This window comes from Vulpes vulpes, chromosome 12, assembly GCF_048418805.1.
Source record: "Vulpes vulpes isolate BD-2025 chromosome 12, VulVul3, whole genome shotgun sequence".
Taxonomy (NCBI): domain Eukaryota; kingdom Metazoa; phylum Chordata; class Mammalia; order Carnivora; family Canidae; genus Vulpes; species Vulpes vulpes.
This window is the reverse complement of record NC_132791.1, coordinates 163,388,288-163,408,825: the sequence shown is the minus strand read 5'-3', so window position 1 is coordinate 163,408,825 and position 20,538 is coordinate 163,388,288. Positions and strand designations below refer to the sequence as shown.

General features: G+C 38.7%; 1 protein-coding gene across 13 annotated transcripts in view; it reads left to right on the top strand.

The window, feature by feature from the left end:
* The window catches only part of RERE (arginine-glutamic acid dipeptide repeats), a 403,339-nt gene that overhangs the window by 271,140 nt on the left and 111,661 nt on the right, over positions 1–20,538 (top strand). For all 13 annotated transcript variants that reach the window (XM_026005078.2, XM_072731205.1, XM_072731211.1 and 10 more), the window contains 3 exons: positions 10,960–11,008; positions 17,523–17,647; positions 19,137–19,236. In XM_026005078.2, coding sequence (XP_025860863.1) covers positions 10,960–11,008; positions 17,523–17,647; positions 19,137–19,236 — 274 coding nt within the window. The remainder of the gene's footprint in view (positions 1–10,959; positions 11,009–17,522; positions 17,648–19,136; positions 19,237–20,538) is intronic.

The following is a 20,538-nucleotide window of genomic DNA, read 5'->3' as shown; positions in this document are numbered from 1 at the left end:
GTTGAAAGGAGGAAGTACACGATGTGGAAGAATGCAGCTGAAAAAATTCTCATAGGATAGTGAGGAAGTTCATGAGACATTGATGATACATACAGGGAGAGATTCTGAGTGTAAGCTCTTCATAGTGTAATATGAATATGGAGCTGTGTGTGCTCACCTCTTGTTGGAGGAGGACCCTGATTTTGGCAGAAAGTTGTAAGGAAGGCTAATGGTGAATTCTAGCCACTGACAATATTACTGAAGTATCATCTGGCTTCCAGAAGGTTTAGTCTCAGGATTATGATTAAGGAGATGAATTATACGGGGATAATTTTAGGACTAATCATTTATTGCTATTTTTAATCTTGTTTTCCATTGATCTTTCCATTGATTGGTCTATCTGACCAATTAGGATTGCATTTATTTGAACATTACATTTGGGAGTTTTGGGCAGTTTTTCCCTTTACCATGTAGTGTTGCTTCTGGAACTTGTTTTAATTCACTCCATGTAGAATGTTCTTTCTGCTTTTCTCCTGTAAGTCTTAAATTATCCTCTCTCCAGACAAGAGGATCTGGGCCCAGGGGCACTTAACACCCCAGACTTGTTTCAGAAAATCCTTATTTGAGTCAGGACATTACTCGTCCGGAAAATAGTTATGGAACTCCCTTTCTTTTCTCAGGCCTTTACTTCTTCAACTTTTGTATATTTAGCAAACAAAGTGTGACTGGGAAGCTCTACTGGTGAATCAGCTCTGGGCAGGTTCCTCCCACTGGTCTGGCTGGCCAGCCTGGCCTAATAGAGATGTGCATTTGTGAGCCTGACTGCAGCCACCTGTTTAGACGGTGAGGACTTACAGTTACCACTGCTGGCTGTTTAGGGCCGAATTTCAGTGTTGGAATCAGGTAAAGTAAGTCACAAGAGTAGTTCCTTGTGTAGTTTGCATTTGTTCTATACTTTCCTATCTTAGGTAAATATTTTTGGGATGTTACTTTTTGGCCCACCATCTCCTGCTTTGGGTCTTCTATACTTGTCTCATGGTAGTTTAGTGAAGAAACAGCACATGGGAGGTTATTCTCTTGGTTGGTAAAGTTGTCCAGGGTCTGTGCAGCTTGGGCATTGGAAAGATGCTTGTTAGCTTCATTTTGGCTTATGGCTCCCCTCCTGCTATACCTCAGAGTATCAGGAAATGTTAGTGAAAATGGACAGCTTATGTTTCCAGGAGAACATAAAAGTTCACCAAAATATTATCCTGTTATTAGCTTTTCTTGTCATTGTGTTAGAATCTTGAATCTGAATCCAAAGTTGAGGCTTACATTTAAAGTGTTCCTTTTATGTAAAACATAAATTTTGCAGAGCCTGTGAATCTGCTAATAACATAGCTCCATTTTTTACCACTTCCTAAGTTCTTGTCTGGTGTGTTAGCTATGAATTGAAAGACTCTGGTTCACCTAAGACCTGATGTTTGCCATGTCTGTGATTGTCCAATTCATTGTTTCTGATCCTTTCTTTTTCTGAATTCATTTTTCATTTTCCACTTTACTTTTTGGTCATTACTGAACTGAGCTGTCTTTCCACCAGAGAGGCATTTATTCTAAAGCTATAAAAAAAATGTCATCCAGAATGAGAGAGAAAATAGAAAAAAACAGGCTAAAGGAAGATTTGAAATAATGAAATTCATGAATTTGTGTGCATTCATGAGTCTCCTCCCAAAGTGGTGATCATCTATATTGAGCAGTTTGTGATAGGGGAGGATACAGGTTCCTGAACATATCTTTAAAGCAGATTTGAAAGAAAACTAGTCTATTCTTATATTGTTCATTCTATGATATTTTGGATCTAAACTACAACAGCTCATTTTAATTCATTGGAACAATTAGACATTCTTTCTTTTTTTTTTTAATTTTTAATTATTTATGATAGTCACACAGAGAGAGCGAGAGAGGCAGAGACACAGGCAGAGGGAGAAACAGGCTCTATGCACCGGGAGCCCGACGTGGGATTTGATCCTGGGTCTCCAGAATCACGCCCTGGGCCAAAGGCAGGCGCTAAACCGCTGCGCCACCCAGGGATCCCTAGACATTATTTCTATCAAAGTTCTTTGAATTATACATTTATTTGTCACTGTTTGATTGTCTTCTGGTGTATGGGCTGCATCTGTACTTGTAGCCATAGTCTATTTTAGAGTGCCTCCCAAAGGGGCCTTCAGCATAAATATGTTGAATAAATGGGTTGCATTTATTGTAAGAGAAGAGACTAGATTTGGAGCTAGATGGTATGGTTCAAATGCCACCTAATTAGTAACATTGGATGAATTTCTTCACTCCTCTGAATCTCAGTTTTCTCATGGGTCATATCTATATATGACCATATCTCCGATAAAATAAATATAATTTTTGACATTGTTATAAAATGGGGTAAAAACAGTTTGAAACTGCTTGACACTTAGCTTCTCAGTGTATTATCGTTAATAATTCAAAAACCAAGTCTACAGTCTCACGTAGGTATGGTTATCTTAACAGATTCTATAGTTTTTGGTCAATCTTTTAAAGACAGTGTCGGGAGTTGTGTTAGGAATTATGGCAATTTAATTAGTGGCCAGTATGTTTAACCACCATTTACTGATTTCCTTTCTTCTCTTGCCCTTTGAGTGTTCTATGTTTTTCTTTATACTTGCTGAAAAAAAAATTTTTAGGAAGCTTTACTTCCAAAAATAAAAAAAATTTAAAAAGAAGCTTTACTTCCATATCATATAAAACATTTGCTATGTTCAGCATTAAACATTCTTTCCTTCTTTCTGTGATGTTGTGTGTGTGTGTGTGTGTGTGTGTGTGTGTGTGTGAATGCGAATGCTATGAAGGCTGCATCCTTCCTCTCTGCCCCCTCCTCCCCATACTCAAACCACCACAGTGAAGAAGCATAAGGCGATGGTCATATTTTTCATAGTGTTTCCTCAAGACTCCCCACTGGGAACAAAGAGACATTCACAGATGCATTGAAGACATACTTAAATTACAGTTCAATGTCCCTCTTTTTCTGGGGGTGCTATGTTTCTTTTTTATAAAGTTTGATTTCAGTGTGCAGAAAGCCAACAACACTTTTGGTTAGGAGATAGGCTTAATCTTCAAATATTGCTGCTTTTATAAATTATTTCAACCACAGTGGGATTAAAATAATAAGTCTGTTTTTTGAAGCATCATTTTTGTGTGTATAGCTTTACGTTGGCCTGTGATTACCACTTTGAAATGAGATCCTTTCTCATGTGTTAAATTTTTTTTTTTTTTTTACCATTTTTTCCCCTGATGTTACATACTTTGTATAGAGGCCACGTTTACTGCATCTTATTGTCAGCATGGAAATTCATCTTATTCCTCAGCCAATGCCTAAATTCTTAGTTCTGGACTCTGACTTATATTGGGGGGAGGGGACGACTCTGTGGAAGTAGAGCTACTTCTTGTGGCCTGGACTCCTCTGTAGTCAACTCCCGGTGACCCCTTGAAAGAGCACCTTTATCTCCTCAGGCCTTGGTTCCTTCTGTTAAGCTTAGAAGATTAGATCACATGGCTTCTAAGAAACTTTCCATCATAAAAAATGTAGAATATTATGATTTTGATGAGTTTCTGTCTTGACCTTAGCATTTGTGTATGAACTTGGAACATTAACTTTTTGAGCTGTTGATGGGTTCTCTCTCTTTCTTAATAAATCAATATCCAATAAATAAATAAATAAATATTCATTCAAAGCACTTCTTCCTGAGCAGGAGGACTAGCCTTCTATCACAGTGACTTGATTTAATTTTGCACCAAAGTGCTTAGTTGCTATCTATAGCTACACAATAGTTGAATTAACATAGTATAGTCATTTATTCATTTGGAGTATATTTAGTGAGTGCCAGTGGGCCCTGGGATATAATGGAGAGGTAAAAACAGAGTTGGTCCCTTACCTGCATGGTGCTTTCAGTCTAAAGGCAAGGCCTTGAAGAAATAATTGCACAAGATAAATACAAAATCATGCAAAATAAGTAAAAAACCATGCCTGTAATAGGGTTGAGAAGAGGTAGGTGGTGCTTTGAGAACTTCTGGTAAAGGAATTAGCTCCTGTTGTAGTCTGTTGCAAATGCTTAGAGCTAATAATAGCAGTGAGCACTGTGCAGCAGGACAGTGCTGCTTCTCTCTGTAGATCATCTTTTATTTTTATAGCAACTTTGCTAACTAGTCATTATGAACTTCATTTCATAGATGAGGAAACAGGCTCAGAGAGATTGAATTGTGTCCTCAAGGTCACATTTAAGCTAATAAAATTTTGGTACTGAAACTTTAGCCAGGGTTCATTTGACTCTGAAGTCTGTGCTCTTCCCTTGCACCTGAGCATCTAGGCTGCGGTGTATGTAACATCTCCTCCCTCCCGTAGCAGGCTGCCAGAATCTTGGGACATCTGATGGGGTATACAAAGCTCAGTGATTTTACTCAAGTTTAGGGAATTTTTTTTCTCCTAGAACTAATGGGAGTATGTTATGGAATAGAATACAACATTTACCTGGGTTTTTAAGATACTGTGTCAGATTTTAAAGACATTTCAGACTTGTTAAAGACTCCTTTGGAGGGGGGCACCTGGGTAGCTCAATTAGTTGAGTGTCCGACTCTTGATTTCAGCCAGGTCATGAGCCTTTGGATTGTGACATCAAGCCTCACGTCAGTCTGCTTGGGATTCTCTCTCTGTCCCTAAAATAAGTAAATCTCGAAAAAAAAAATCAAGACTATTTTGGAAATAATGTGTTTATGCTGGAGAAATTTGAGAAACCCAGCATGCTATTCTAGATTTCCTTACTATCATCCTTGTTTTCACTCCTGCCCACAACCATTCTTAAGAAAGTGATTCTGATAAATTGCCTTTCAATTTTCCTAAAATTTGGTATATTTGTCCTGGACCTACAGTCCATTTCTGTGATCATTTTCTGACTGAGTGTAGAATTTCTAGAGTCTTTGTGTTGATTTCATGTCAGTCTTCCTGCTTAACCGAACACTGTGTGGAAAAAGTAAGAATTATATCTTCTCTGAGCCTTGTGATATGAAGGATTGGGTAAAGGAAGATTGCATAGTGATTTCATTGATGGGTGACACCAGCCACAGAGAAGGGGTCCAACTAGAGAGTTCTGCAGTCCAGCCTTTTGGGAATGGGAATGCTGTGATGCTCCGGGCTTATATTTGGGACCAGGTCTGGGTTTATAATGGGAACTCATGCCAGCTCTCTGTATTCTACAGCTCATGTCTTCTCCCCTGGACCCCATGCTCTTGTTCCTTTTTAGACCCAAATCCTTGTCATAAGCAATTACTACACTCCTGTAGAGCTATTTGAGTGTCTTGAGTGTATGTTCCTTCACAGATACTTGCCTCTCCCAGCCTGCATCTGGCCAGCCGCTATCTCATCTCCTTTGCGTGGATGCTTCTCCCTTTTTGATATTCAGTTACAGGCTTCCTGCCCTTTCTGTCCATTCCCTGTTTACTTCTTAGACTAAAACGTTTCCATGGTAACAGGTTACTTTTCAAAGGGAACATCTTGTCATTTTATTTAATCCACTGCAGCTGAAGAGGACTGAAATATTAAGTTGTAGTTGCCATGGATACTGCTTTGTTACACGGATTTCTTTTGTATCGGATTTCATATACAATGAATTTCTCTCTTTCTCTCTCTGTCTCTCTCTGTCTCTCTCTCTCTCTCCTCCTCCTCCTCCTCCTCTCTCTCCCTCTCTCTCCCTCCCCCCTCCTCCTCCCTCCCATTCTTTCTCTGCTTAAGGAATAAACACGATGACTTGCCATTATTTTTGTAATTTGGCTTCTGGGACTATATTTTCATAGACCAAAGCAAAGATTTGTAGAATAATGGAGACTGAACCTCAGCTGTTTTGAAAAACATATATTATTTACATTAACCTTACAGAGAAATTTGTCCTTGCTAGTGAGGATGATTTTTCTTTTCTTTTCTTTCTTTTCTTTTTTCTTTCTGTAATATGATTCATAGGGGTGTCTCAAAATGGATGACCTCAGACCAGAATACTTAGTAAACACAAGGAAAAAAAGAATTTATGTGACTTGAGTTAATTCCTTGAATCTCCTTTCTGAACTGTGACATTCTTTTCTCTGTGACTTTTCAGCTATCTATAGTACATCTTAGGGGAATCTGTTGGCCATTTGATAAGCTTTTCTCACATCTAGCTTGCTTCTCTCCAGTCTGTAAGACATAATTCAGCCAAGCACTTCTTTTGACTTTTTAAAAACTTTAATTTTTTTAGATTCACGGAAAGTTGCAAGATACTGCAGACTGCTCCTGTGTACCCTTCACTCACTTCCCCCATTGTGTATGACTCTAGCATAACATCAGAACCCAGACATGAAATTAGTAAAATGTGTCTGTAGTCAGTGTAGCTTTATGTAACACTGCCATTGTCATGTCTGTCCTGTTACCATACAAACCTCTTACTTCACCTCTCCTCCTCACCTTACCCCCATTCCTAACACCTGGCAACCACTAATCTGTTCTCTGTGTCTATAATTTTATTATTTTGACAATGTTATATAAATTGGCCTTTAACTTTGATGGTTTTTTCATTAATTTTTTTTTTTAAGACAGAGAAAACACACACTTGTGAGGTGCAGGGGGTGGGGGGGAAGAGGGAGAAGTAGAGAGAGAATCTTAAGCAGGCTCCAGGCTCAACACTCAGCGCTGAGCCGGACTTGGGGCTTAATCTCACAACCCTGAGATCATGACCTGAGCCAAATGAAATCAAGAGTTGGACACTTAACTGACTGAGCCACACAGTCGTCCCTATCGGTTTTCTCTTTTAACATGATTTTCAAACTAAAACTCTTCCTGATGATTCTGTCTTGCTTTGGTGTTTGAAATGAAGATAAAGACATTGTTTCTTATACTGGTTCTATCTGTAATTGTGTAATTTTGGTTCAGTAATTTAATCTTTATTCCATGTAGGAGCTCTGGCTTTTGAGTCAACTAAACAAGTTTGAATCTTGGTTTTCCCTTTCCACTTGTTAGCTTTGTAATCTTGGGCAGTTTCATAACTCTTTCTTATCTTCAGTTTCCTTCTATGGATAGGTAATAGTAGCACCTTCCGTATAGGGTCATCCTAAGATTAGATAAGAAAATATATAGAATTTGCTTAGCTTAAAATGCCTGGTACATAGTAAATGTTCACCATATATATTTCTTCATTAATATTACAATTAGTACTGTCACTGTTATCTATAAAGTGCAGATATTGCTTCATAGGGTTGTCACAGGAACAATGAAATAATGCATACCTGGAGCAAAAAGCACTTAATAAGTGATAACTAATATTACTATTTTGCTGGTGTTTGTCATGTCACTCAGATATCCTGAATTTAAGATAACATGGGTGAAAACCCTGAGGCAAGTATAAGGGTGTACATAGATTTGTCCTGCATTATCCTGGGACATGACTTCCATCTTTGGTTTCTTATTTTGTATGTAGTATCCTTTATCTGACCTCACTGAGATTTACACCATCGATGGCCTGGATTTTCTTTCCTTAATTGATGGCCGTCCTGTTTTTGCCCAGACGTACTATGTTAATTAAGCAACACTTACATCAAGTAAAAACCTCTTTAGTAACTGTGTTGTTTTACACATAAGATTAGAATAAGATCTATATTTTGGTGACTGTCATTATTAATGTTTTCATTAATATCAAAATATGAATTAAATGAGTTCATACATAGAAATGAGACTGTAGAGCACCCAGAACCGTAGGAAGTACTCACATGCTAACCATCTTTGTTACTTATTGAAGGATAAACCTGTCATCTAATATTTTCCACCTAATTCATGCATGACATTAAAAATATCATGTCTGGGTAGAAGGACCCATTGAAAGGCCAAGAAAGACTAACAGATTTTTAATGTAAAAGAGTTCAGAAAGATCATAGATAAGGTTTTAGATTCACATTGTGTAAAAACCTTTAAGAAATGATCATTTTGTTGAGTTTTGGGGTAGTATCAAAAATAATATTCATAACTGCCAAAAAGACTATTAAAATATTCTTCCCTTTCCCTATTACTATCTTTGTGAGGCTAGGTTTTCTTCCTATATTCTAACTAAAGTAACATATTGCAGGGCACCTGTATTCTAACTAAAGTAACATATTGCAGGGCACCTGGGTAACTCAGTTAAGTGTCCGACTCTTGATTTTTGACTCAGGTCATGATCTCAGGGTCATGGGATTAAGCCGAGTCAGGCCCTGTGTTCAGCAAGGAGCCCGTTTGAGATTCTCTCTCAAACAGTTTCCAATTTAGGCCCTTAAGATCCTTAATACACTTATTTGTCTCACTTGTATAATTATTATTAGTTATTTACCTCTTTTATACAGACCTGTAGGATATAGTCCTATCCAATAAGATATTTGGTGTTTATTTTATTACTGTGGCACATTTTTAGCTAAATATAATAATATTGGCTTATGAAAGTACTAAAAGAAAAAACAAAAAATAAGCCACAGAAGAAATAAAAAAGGGAAAAGATTAAAATAAAAACAAACCAGGAATGTTTATCCTAGAATTATCAAGGACTTAGTGTGTGTGTAGCAGTGATGGGGGAAATGCTTTCATAGGCATTCACTTGTGAACCTTGGCATAGACCTTCTAGAAGAACCTGGAAGTTGAACTGGGTACAAGTTACTGGATGGGCTGTGGCCAAAACTTTCTCAGATGACACATTTTGGCTAGACCTGCTTGTAGGCAGGTGAGCATTTGGAAAGTATTTAGAAATATAGGGGAGAGCTTTTGGCAGCTAGTTTTGCTCTTAGCTACTTATGAAACAGAAAGGGGCGAGTTCGAAGAGAAATGGTAACACTGACTGCATGCTTGTCTTAAAGCACTCATGATTAAAATCACCTCCTGGCCTGTTTGATTCTTCTCAGACCTCCTAAAACAGTGTGACATTCCTACATGAACCTACTAGAACAGTCTATCTTCTGGCTTGTTTTTCAACATGCCATTCCCCTACTGAGGAAACAAAGGTGCCTTGTATGTTAAAGACAATATTTATGCAAGCTTTTCTCCCACCATGTCCCGCCTCTGCAGGTTTTTATTCCCCCTTGGGAAGACCTCTGTTCTGCCTTGCTGATGTGGTCCCCTTCAGAGGTTTCTTTGAATATTAACCACTGCAGGCACTGTTGTCTCCCTGTGAAGTCTGCTTAACTTTGATCACTTCCTTTGGCATTTTTGTATTCTGTTTATCCTGAGATGTTTTATGCTTACCAGTGTAGTGATTGGACCTGTCCTGGTATTTTAGGGATAGATGCTACCTCCCTGGATCATTGGAATAGAAGCTCCTTAGGAAGTGGGCCACACACCCTTACTTTCTGTTAGTCTTTTCACTTCCTTTGTTGTGTCTACTCCCCACTTTCCCCAAATAAGACTCTTTGTGAGCGAAATTGTTGGGTCGAAAGAAGAAAGCATTAGACCTGAAGGAAATAATCATTTTTCAGAATTAATTTTAACAACTTTACACATCATGGTGGGATTATCAACTCTGTGGGAGGGCAAACACAAGACCGTGCAGCCTCTTTGGGCCTTTGCTACTGTGTTCTGCTCCGCAGCACCTGTCACCACCTGCAGCTCTCATCCCTGGCTCTCCTGGAAATGCAAAGGTGGTTGTACAACACCACAGACATGTCTCTGGGCATGGAAATGGTGTCCTGAGATCGCCCACAGTTAGTCATGACTCAGAGCTGAGGGTAATTGGGGGTTGGGAATAGAGCTGAGGGTAATTGGGAGCCAGGAAAGTCATTCAGGGCAGTGACTTTCTTTATGCATCAGCGTATACCCAATGAGTACCCTGTGCAGGACCTGGGACAGAACAGACTGTCAATGAGCGTTTTGTGAAGGAGTGAAAAAGGAAGGCAGTCTATACTTTGGGGAATTGTGGGGTAAAATGGGAAGGAGATCAGGAAAGGCTTTACAGATACAGTGGCTTCTAAAAGGAACCTGGATAGCTAGGATTTGAAGCAAAGAGAGGGTAAGCTTTGCAGGTGCAGTAGGAATGACATAGAAATGAGACAAAGTCTTCCACCTCCTAGACCTCCTGGGTTCATTCTCACACATCTTTTTCATCTCTGCCTTTTTTGCTTTGTTAAGAAGGCCTTTTCTGGGGCATGCCTGGGTAACTCAGTCGATTAAGCATCTGACTCTTGATTTCAGCTCAGGTCATGGTCTTGGGGTCGTGAGATGGAGCCCGTCATTGGGTTCTGAACTTGGTGTGGACTCTGCTTGTGATCCTTCTCCTTCTCCCTTTGTCCCTCCCCCTCCCCCTAAAAAACGTAAAAGGCCTTTTCTGACTATCCTGTATAAAGAACCGTGAAAATATTTCATTGTTCACCATTTCCTTAATTCTTTGGCACTTTTATATCTGACCTACTACTTGTTTCTTTGTTTTATACCCAGATAAGAATTTAAGTTCTGGTAAGGCAGGGACATTGTATTTCTGATTGCTTTATCCCCAACACCTTGGACAGTTGTGAGCGTATAGTAGGTACTTAATAAATATTTATTGAATCAATGAATGACCTAGTGTGTGTGCACTAGGAACTATAGTTCTCTTGTGTATCTTTTAATAAGGTTTATAGTCAGACACATGAAATGTTTTGAAAAGAAGAAACCTCTACTGGGATTGTGCTGTAAGAATGTATATCTCTGAGGTGTGAAGGAACTGTGGTATGGGTACTCATGACAGGAAGCTGCAGGCAGGAGATTTTAGAAGAAAGAGATTTTAGAGATGTGTATGGGGTTTTGGAGTAGGGTACATGTATAGGACAACAGTAGAAATAGTGGGAAAAATTCTTCCTGTGTTATCCCTCATTTATTTCAAGTGAATTATATGCCTTGAAAAAAAATGTGTGAATGTTTATGCCAGAACTATATGGTGCTAACCTAATCTGCTCTTTTCATGACAGGAGGCTGAACAGCACCCAGGGGGAAATTCGTGTTGGTCCTAGCCATCAGGTAAAGCAAATTTTAGTCGCTTCTCTAATAGGGTTTGATTTCTTATTATGCTGCTAGCCCTTTAGTCTGTGGAGCAGCAACTGAGAATCGTTATGCTTTAGGGAATTTAATATGAATGCACATTTTTTTTTCCTGATCACTGCATACTTTTTAAAAATTGTGGTAAGATACACATAATGTAAAATTTACCATTCTAACATTTTTTTTCTAAACATTTTTAAAGTGTACAGTGGCTCTAAGTACATTTGTATTGTTGTGCAACACAACATCACCCCACCCACCCCCAGAACTTTTTTTACCTTCCCAGACTGAAGCTCTGTCCCCAGTAAACACTAACTCCTCAAGCCCGTGGCCACCCCTGAGACGTTGTCTCCGTGAATCTGACTCACCTAGGTTTTTCCTATCAGTGGATTTGCACAGTATTTGTACTACTGTCTGACCTGTTTTACTTACATGAAACCTTCAGGGTGCAGCCATGTTGTATCACATACCAGAATTTAATTTTTTTTAAAGATTTTTAAAATTTATTCATGAGAGACACAGAGAGAGAGAGGCAGAGACATAGGCAGAGGGAGAAGCAGGCTCCCCGTGGGGAGCCTGCAGTAGGACTTAATCCCAGGACCTTGGGATTACAACCTAAGCCAAAGGCAGACACTCAACCACTGAGCCACCCAGGTGCCCCACATACCAGAATTTAATTTCTTTTAAAGGCTACCACATTTTGTTTACACATTCATTCATTCATTCATTCGTGTACGTTTGGTCCTATATATTTGCATTGTAACTTTTTAAAAACTTCAGAAGAGCTTCAGGATCCTTTGGCTCTGTGTCAGACAGCAGCTTATTATGCCATGACCTGTGACCTTTCGTTCGATTCAGTTTACTAGGACCCCTAATGTCCTGTTTGGCGTTCCACCCCCGACCCCCACCCCCATATCTATATATCAGGACACTTTGACAGGCAGGACCAGAAAACTCTGGCTGCCCATAGTTGTTGATGGTCTCATGTAGTATCACATCCTGGTCAGACAGGACCAGCCAGGGCTGTGTTCAGCTTCTGTATAATTCTCTTGCTGCCCAGCTATCTCCTAGGGCTGCCTTCTTTCTTAGGCAGTAGCTGAATTCTACTGATTCTAAGATGTGCTACTTTCCTTCACATTTTATTAGTTCTGATATCAGACTTCATTGTACATTCTAGAGTGTGAGCATAATTTAATTGGCAGCATTTTTCCTTTCTAAATGCACTAAAATAATAGTGGATCTTCCAGTGAATGAGATATAGCAGATGTTGAGAAGAAGAAAGGATCACCCTTCTTTTCCCCTTAAGAGCAAGGAGCATTCTCCTGTATCTCATTGCCACAGATTGAATCATTGTCCATTTTTAAGCTGTAAGAAAAGTGAGTTTAGCATGATTGGCATGGGCTGTCATTTCAGTTGGAATGGAGGCTGAGAGTGAGCTATGTGGCCATCACATAGTACGGATGCGAGAGATAGGCAACCGTAAGGATATAGAAGTTTTAGTAGTCTTTAGTTGTTCATTTTTCTGTCTGGATTTTGAGCATTTCTTGTTCGCCATTTATATTTTTAACAACCCATTTGAACTTTGTAATGAGAAGGAAATTAAGAAGTGAAGGAATATTAAAATCAAAACACAGAAACCATCAGAGGCATCTATTTTCTAGAAGGCACATTTCATCACAGAACTAGGATTATAACTGAGACAGGCAAAAAGAAGTTGCAAGAGGACACTCCTCTTAATGCCTGCCTTGCTCAAGTATACCCTTGCCTTCATGTGGCCTGGTAGGTGGATCTGACTACCACCGACTATTTTCTGTGCCTGCAAGCTTAGGAGTTACAGCTTAACCAGGGAATCCAGTACTCACCTGGCACTGCTCTGCCATCTTGCACTGTAGTTTTCCACCCATTTCTTTCTTCCGTTTTGAGTCTCTAGTATCCTGAGATCTTAGTACTAAAGTTTTACTTTACTTTTTTTTTTTTGCCTTGCCATAATAAAAAAAAGGGGTTCTTAGGTAAAAGATGCTTAAAATCTTGGAAAGGAACAGATTTACTATGCTTAGATTATTGTATACTTTCACTTATTTTATATCAGGTTTTAAATATATTTATTAGGCTTTATTTTAAAAAAAATGTTTTGGAGCACTAAACATAACAGGACTTTAAATGCATTGGCAATATTTTCCTTATTAAAATTTTAACTATTTTTTTTAAGATTTTATTTTATCTATTCATGAGAGACACAGAGAGAGAGAGAGAGAGAGAGGCAGAGACACAGGCAGAGGGAGAAGCAGGCTCCATGCAGGGAGGCCAAATTGGGACTCGATCCCAGGATCAGACCCTGGGCTGAAGGTGGCACTAAACCACTGAGCCACCCAGGCTGCCCAAATTTTAACTTTTTAAAATTAGGTACAACATTAACATATCTAAAAGTCAAGAAATAGTAAAGTAAATCCCCTTATCTGTATTACTCTGCTTTCACACATACCAAGTATGGTCAAACTTCTGTATTTTCCTTCACACCTCTCCAACCATTATTTTGAAATGAATCACAAATCTACCATTTTACTTGTAAATATCCCAAAGATAAGAGCTCTTTCAAAAAACAAAATCACAATATGTAACACCTAATAAAAATTAGCATTTTCTTGAGTACCCCCTCGGTCCAGATTTCCCCATACATCTCTCTTTTTTTTTTAATAGTTCAAATTGGAATCTAAATAAGAGCCATACATTGCATTTGGTTGATAAGTCTCTTAAATCTCTCTTCATTTGTATATTGTTCTTAATTTTCCCCTTCTCTCAGTGTATGTATTGAAGGTGAGTGTTTTGTCCAGTAAGGTTTCCCATTGTCTGAATTTGGCTGATTGCATCTTTATTTGTCTTTAGACTTGTTCCCTGGTCCTTGGCGTATCTTGAAAATTAGTAGTTAAATCTAGAAGTTTAATATCTTCCTAGGTTAGTCCTCTGCCCCTGGCCTAGGTATGCTGTGTATATATGTCTTTGTATAAATGGATGTATGTATATATGTCCTTGTAGTGCTGATTTACAGCCATGGCTTACTGGATCCACCCTTTAAAACGGTGATACTCTAATTCTGTCATTCCTTCATTTATTAGGTGAGTAAATGAAGCTTTCCCTTTACACCAGCTATTTGATTACCAGAATCACATAGGAAAGGCAAGATGATAAATGCCCAATTCCTTCCTTCTGTTCACCAGTTTTCAAAATTACTAGCTTGGTTTCCCAACATCTCCCAGCAGTTACCAGTGGACTTTAAACTATTTGTTATCTGCTAACCAGTTGTCCTTATTCTTACTGATGATTAAATTATCCATCTTGGGCTAGTAGGATGCCTCTTTCCTTCTGTCTTCTGTGCCCTTTTGACTGGTTGGACCCCAGGGGTTTTAGATGGGTTCTCTTAACTGGTATCACATGATTTTAATGTCTCATCTTATATATTCCCTGCCCTCGATCTAGAATTAAACTTTTCTCATAGGAGCCCTTTTTGTTTTATTGGGAAGTGACATTTCTTGACTGGGTGCTGGGGTGTTCATTGTTACTGGGTTGGTTACTATTCCTAGGCCTTTTCAGAGAACAGATCAAGAAATATGCCTCCCCCTTTTTTTGAAGATAAAATATATTTTAGATTCTTTCTAATACTTCTAATTCCAATTCAAATTTGTATCTGGGTTTTATGTTTAATCCTATCTTTATTTCCTTTATATCTGTATGTTTTCCCCATGTCTCAAATCCCATTTTCAAAGATTCCAATATAATTATTCAAAGTTAGTCACATAGCTCCAAAGTCAAACATATAAAGGAAGAATGGTGCTCAGAAAGTCTGCTACCTCTGTTCCCTCCGCATGTTTTTTCTCTTAATGATGGATAATTGTTGTTTTTGTTTTTTAAACTTAAGGTTTGGATTTATTTCTTTTTATTCCCAACCCTCTGTTCTTAGATAAGTGGTAGCATGATATATACACTTTTATCAGCTTTCTTTTATCTTTTAGCAACGTATCCTGCCGTTCCCCCCATAGCATTTATGTAGCGTGCCTCCTTGTTTCCTTCTGCCACTTCTCAGAACTCCATTGCGGGAATGGAACAGTTTATTCTTCCAGTTCCTATTGTTGGACATTTAGGTTGCTTCCAATCATGTGCTATTATAAGTAATGCTGCAGTGAATCTTGCATATACAGATTTTTATATTTCTGCCAACATGTCTTTGGAATATATTCCCAGAAAGGGAAAGGCTGCCATAAAGGGCACGTGCACATGGAAAGGGTAGGACATAACCAAATGCCCCTCTGTAGAGATCGTACTATTTTTGCATTTGTGCTAGCAGCTCATGCAAGTACTAATACCACAGCCTTTGTATATGGTCACACTTTGGGATTTATATCATTTTGATAGATGGGAAATGGTGTCATTGGAGAGCTACTGTGCCAGGTACCATACTTGGTGCTGGGGAAGCAGAACTTGCTAAAGATGTAAGAAAAAATGCCTTTTGGGGCAGCCCTGTTGGCACAGCAGTTTAGTGCTGCCTGCAGCCTGGTGTGTGATCCTGGAGACCTGGGATTGAGTCCCATGAAGGCTCCCTGCATGGAGCCTGCTTCTCCCTCTGCCTGTGTCTCTGCCTCTCTCTCTCTGTGTTTCTCATGAATAAATAAATAAGATCTTTTTAAAAAATAAAAAATAAAATAAATTTTTAAAATGCCTTTTGATGTGAATATCTGTTGTGTTTTAAATTTTATTCCAGTGTGCTCTCCATGTCTTAAGCAGAACTCATTGAGGCACCCAATTAAATGTTATAAAAACCAGTAGTAAATTAAAGAGGAGCGTCCTTGTTTGGAGAAGGTCAATGCTTGATAAACATTTAGAGGTCTCAGAAACTTCCTGTGAGGCAGACTGGTAGCCCTGAAGCCACATGGTCTGTTAATGTTGCGTTTTGCCACAAAATTGTTTTAAACATTTAAGTGCTAGCTCTCATAAAATATCAAAATTTCTGGACTTTGGAAATAAATCAGGGGATATACAAGTATTGGTTCTCATTCCTGCTTGGTTGCTTTCCCTGGGCAGGGCAGCCCTCTCTCCATTATACCCTGGTTCTCTTCACTCCTTAGCACCTCATATTTGTGTGCCCAGGACAGGAGCCTCTGCCACAGGTGGCTGTGAGCACTTGAAATGTGGCCAGTCCAAACTAGGAGGTAATGTTTTGTTTCATATGGATAATAGAATGTTTAAAATCAAATATGTAGCTCTCATTTTATTTCTGTTGGATAGTGCTGCCTTATCCTCTTCCTTGTTTCATTCAATCTTTTTGCAGTTTCTCTGGACATTGGAGCTTTTTAACTATAGCTCTTAATTTAAAATATTCGACTGATGTGTCTGTGTTTGTCATCTGAGACAATAGGAAATGTGTATTTTGTAGATGGTTGACTTTATAAGTCTCTGATGGTTGTGCTGGTCATTAGTACCTGCTGACTCTTGCTCTGCCCTAACCCAGAGGTGACTTAGACTGTTGGTTGTTAAGCACTGTTGTTCAAATATTTTTTAAAAAATTTTATTGAGGTATACTTGATGTACAGTGAACTATTCATATCTTATGTAGACTGTTGAATCTACTGTAATAGTTCATATCAAGGTGCGACATTTCTCTTGTCTCCAGAAGCTCCTTCCTGTCCCTTTATAAGCAGTCCGCTTCTCCTGAAGCCACTGCTGGTCTGATTGCTGTCATCATTTAGTTCAACTGTGTTTTTATTTATTTTATAATTTTTAAAAGATTATATTTATCTCTTTGACAAAGAGTAGAAGCAGGGGGAAGGTGAGAGGAAGAAGCAGACTCCCCACTGAGCAAGGAACCCTGATTTGGGGCTCCATCCCAGTACCTGAGATCATGACCCGAGCTGAAGGCAGATGCTTAACTGACTGAGCCACCCAGGCATCTCTCCACTGTGTTTTTAATTTAACTCCAATTCTGTGTCTCTTTTTATGTTTACCATGATAATACTGTAGTTATTGACTCTCTTGAGAGTAACTTAATAGGATAGCTCATTTGGTTTTTTAGCAGATACTCTTAGGTGAGATTTCATTATTTATATATGTCTCTTTGTAAACTTGTTAAATTGGAAATGTACATTTTCCCTTATAAAGGCACTTGGTTATGTCCTAAGGGGTTTTGGGTTTTTTTTTTTCTAATTTCTTTTATTCACGTGCATCCATTTCTGTTTCACTTTTTGGATCATGCTGGCACTGGTTTATTTTGATACTGTTTGCTGCTCCTTAAGTAGAGATTAAGCAGTCCATTGTGAAATCTTCTATGGTGAAATGATCCTGAAACATGCTATAGGCTGGTTTCAGTGACTCACGCTTTTTTTGTTATTTCTGTACTGCCTGAAGAAAGAGGCTCAGTAACTACTGCATCTGTTCCCAGGGCCTGCCTGTTGAGGCAGCTCTTTAAATGCTCCTTGATTGTGACTTTTTCATTCCTGTCTTACAGGCCAAACTTCCTGAATTGCAACCGTTCCCTTCTCCAGATGGTGACACTGTGACCCAACATGAGGAACTGGTCTGGATGCCTGGAGTTAATGACTGTGACCTCCTTATGTACTTAAGAGCAGCAAGGTAATAGGAATTATCCCCATTCTACCCTCTGAATTAGGCCATCTGAATTGATTAGGAGGCAATAAACTTTCTCCTTTCCCCTGAAATTTAATTTATACATTGAACATTCTCTGACTTTACATTTTGTTATACCCCTCTGTAATCAGAACTCTGATTTTTAATGCCAGAGAAAAAGTTTACCATGGTAAAGTCACTTTGTTTTTTCCAATGCTTGCCTCACATCAGATTGTAGAACTCTTCAGAACGGAATCATCTTAAGCCATACATGAAATTATCAAAACTTCGAAATACAGATAGAGTAATTGGGTCATTTAGCCCATTTTAAAATCGCACTCCATCTCTACTTTAGGCTGTTTATTGATGCCTGACCTTGGTGTTTTTGTGGCTTACCTACTACATGAGGACTTGCTAGCCTACAAATGCCTAAAATATAAAAGATAAGTTTAAATCTGCCCCTGCATATTACAGTCTGGGCAGAGAACCTGCCTTAGCCTGCAGTGGTCTCTGGGACTAACTGAAGTATCAGCAGTGTGCACTAGGGCAGGCCTGGTAACTGGATTTTAATCCTGTGGTAGGCTGTGCTGTGTGTGGAGGCACATACCTGAGATGAGGCTGCCTCAGTGTAGTATGTATGGGGCCACTAAGAATTTTTCTCTTCTGCCTTACCGCTTTTAACTCACCTAAGGTTAGTTGATGTATAGCATGAAAAGAATTAAGCAAAGTTTCAAATAATTTAATTTTTTTTCAAAAGATTTTTCTTTCGAAAAGATTATGATCTTTCTTTCAAAAGATTGTACTCTAGCCAGCTGTTGTGGCAAATAGTTTTAGCTTATTCATGCCCTCAAAACTAATCTGAGTACTGGTAAAGCATGGGAAGAAATAACACAGCTGGACCAGAGTAAATGAAACATTTTCCTTTGTGAGTGAGTGAAGGGTGAACTGTAGAGGATCTTAACTTTTTTTTTTTTTTTTTTTTTTTAATTTGAGAGAGCAAGTGAGTGCTGGAGAGAGGGGCAGAGGGAGAGAGAATTTTAAGCAGGCTCCATGTCCAACTCTCAAGGCCCTGAGATCATGACCTGAGCTAAAATGAAGAGTTAGACACTTAACTGACTGAGCTACCTAGGCACCCCTAAAAAAAATTTTTTTTTTAAATTTTTATTTATTTGAGAGGGGGTAGGTGTGAGCACACGAGTTAGGGGAGGGGCAGAGGGAGAGAGAGAGACTCTCAAGCAGACTCCATGCTTGCTGTGGAACCTGGGTTCATTCTCACGACTCTGAGATCGTGACCTGAGCCAAAACCAAGAGTTGGCTGCTTAACCTCCTAAGCCACCCAATCTCCCCTAAAAAAATTTTTTTTAAACAAAAGCAAAAATAGGACTGAACACTCTAACTTGTCACACATGTAGTAATGGAATTTGGGCTGAAAATGTACTCTGAAAACTGAGGGTTAAAATTTCTTTGCTGATATTTTTCCTTCCTGTCCTCCAAGGAGCATGGCAGCATTCGCAGGGATGTGTGATGGAGGTTCCACAGAAGATGGCTGTGTTGCAGCATCTCGGGATGACACTACCCTCAATGCGCTGAATACAGTGAGTCTTTTGAAGTTGCCCTGGGTGGGAACAAAATTCATTTTCCTTGTGCTGGCTGTAGGGAGTATTTGATGAGTGTGGAATGTAAAGGAGCCTGGAATCTTAATGAGTACTGTGGTGTAGTGCTGGGATTGAAAGATGGGCTACGGTCTTGGCTATGGGCCCCATGACCTCGATCCAGTGATATGGTGCCTCCAGGTTCATTTCCTATCTGTGTCTGTACCCCAGGATTCTGTTGAGCCTCAAATGAGAGCCTGAAGCTAGTGGTTGATCTGCACCAAGATCCCGCAAAGCTGACCACTGTTATCAGATGATCTTATTTAATCCTCACAATGTGCCTCTGAAGTAGATTTTATTATTATCACCATTGTAGATGTGATGAAATTAGTTTGGAGTGAGTAAGTCACAGGCCAAGGTCATACACTCAAGATGTGAATCTAGAGGCCATACCTTTTGCCTTCTTTTCTGAGACTGAATTCGAAAGTATGTGGAGGGAATAGAGAAGAAGCCAGACTTCCTGGAACAAATTTGTTTTTTATAGATGTGGCTTTGGAGTCATATAAATATTTCACATGATTATATAACAAAATTGAATTTTAAAATAATAATCCTAAAAAAATCTAGAGTAAAATGTAACAAGTGAGCCTAATGTGTACTGAGTTGTACTGAGTTGGTTGTATGACATCTGGCAGGCTTACTCATCTTTTCTCATCCTGTAACACACACACACACACACACACACGCACACAGCTCAGAAGAACAGAACTCGAATTGCTATTGCTATAAATAATATGATCACTGAAGCCAGTTTACTTTTTTTGGACTTTTTTTTTTTTTACATTGGAATACATCATATAAGGCTCTGTAGGAAAATTAATGTATTTTAAAGTCTCTTTTTTTTAATTTATTTTTTTATTTTTATTTTTTATTTTTAATTTTAATTTTAATTTTTTTTATAAAGTCTCTTGAAATAATTCTTCTCTGTGTGTGAAGTCTCCTCCAACTACAATGACCTCTCAAGAAAAATGAAAAACAAAAAGGGTGCTTAAATAACATTTAGTTAGTCATCAGGAGTTGCTCAGCCTCATGCTCAGTAATCCTATGTAAATATATATAACTTTATTAGTATATCAGAAATGCATAAAAGTCCATTATTACTTCATCAAATTTGATGACTTCACATTAGTAACCACACAGACTAATTCAGTCTCTAAATAAGAATCTAAGGCTCGAAAAGTCCACATGATTGTTGTGAATGCTAGCAATCCAAAAAGTTCATAATGGAGGACAGAAAATAACCCA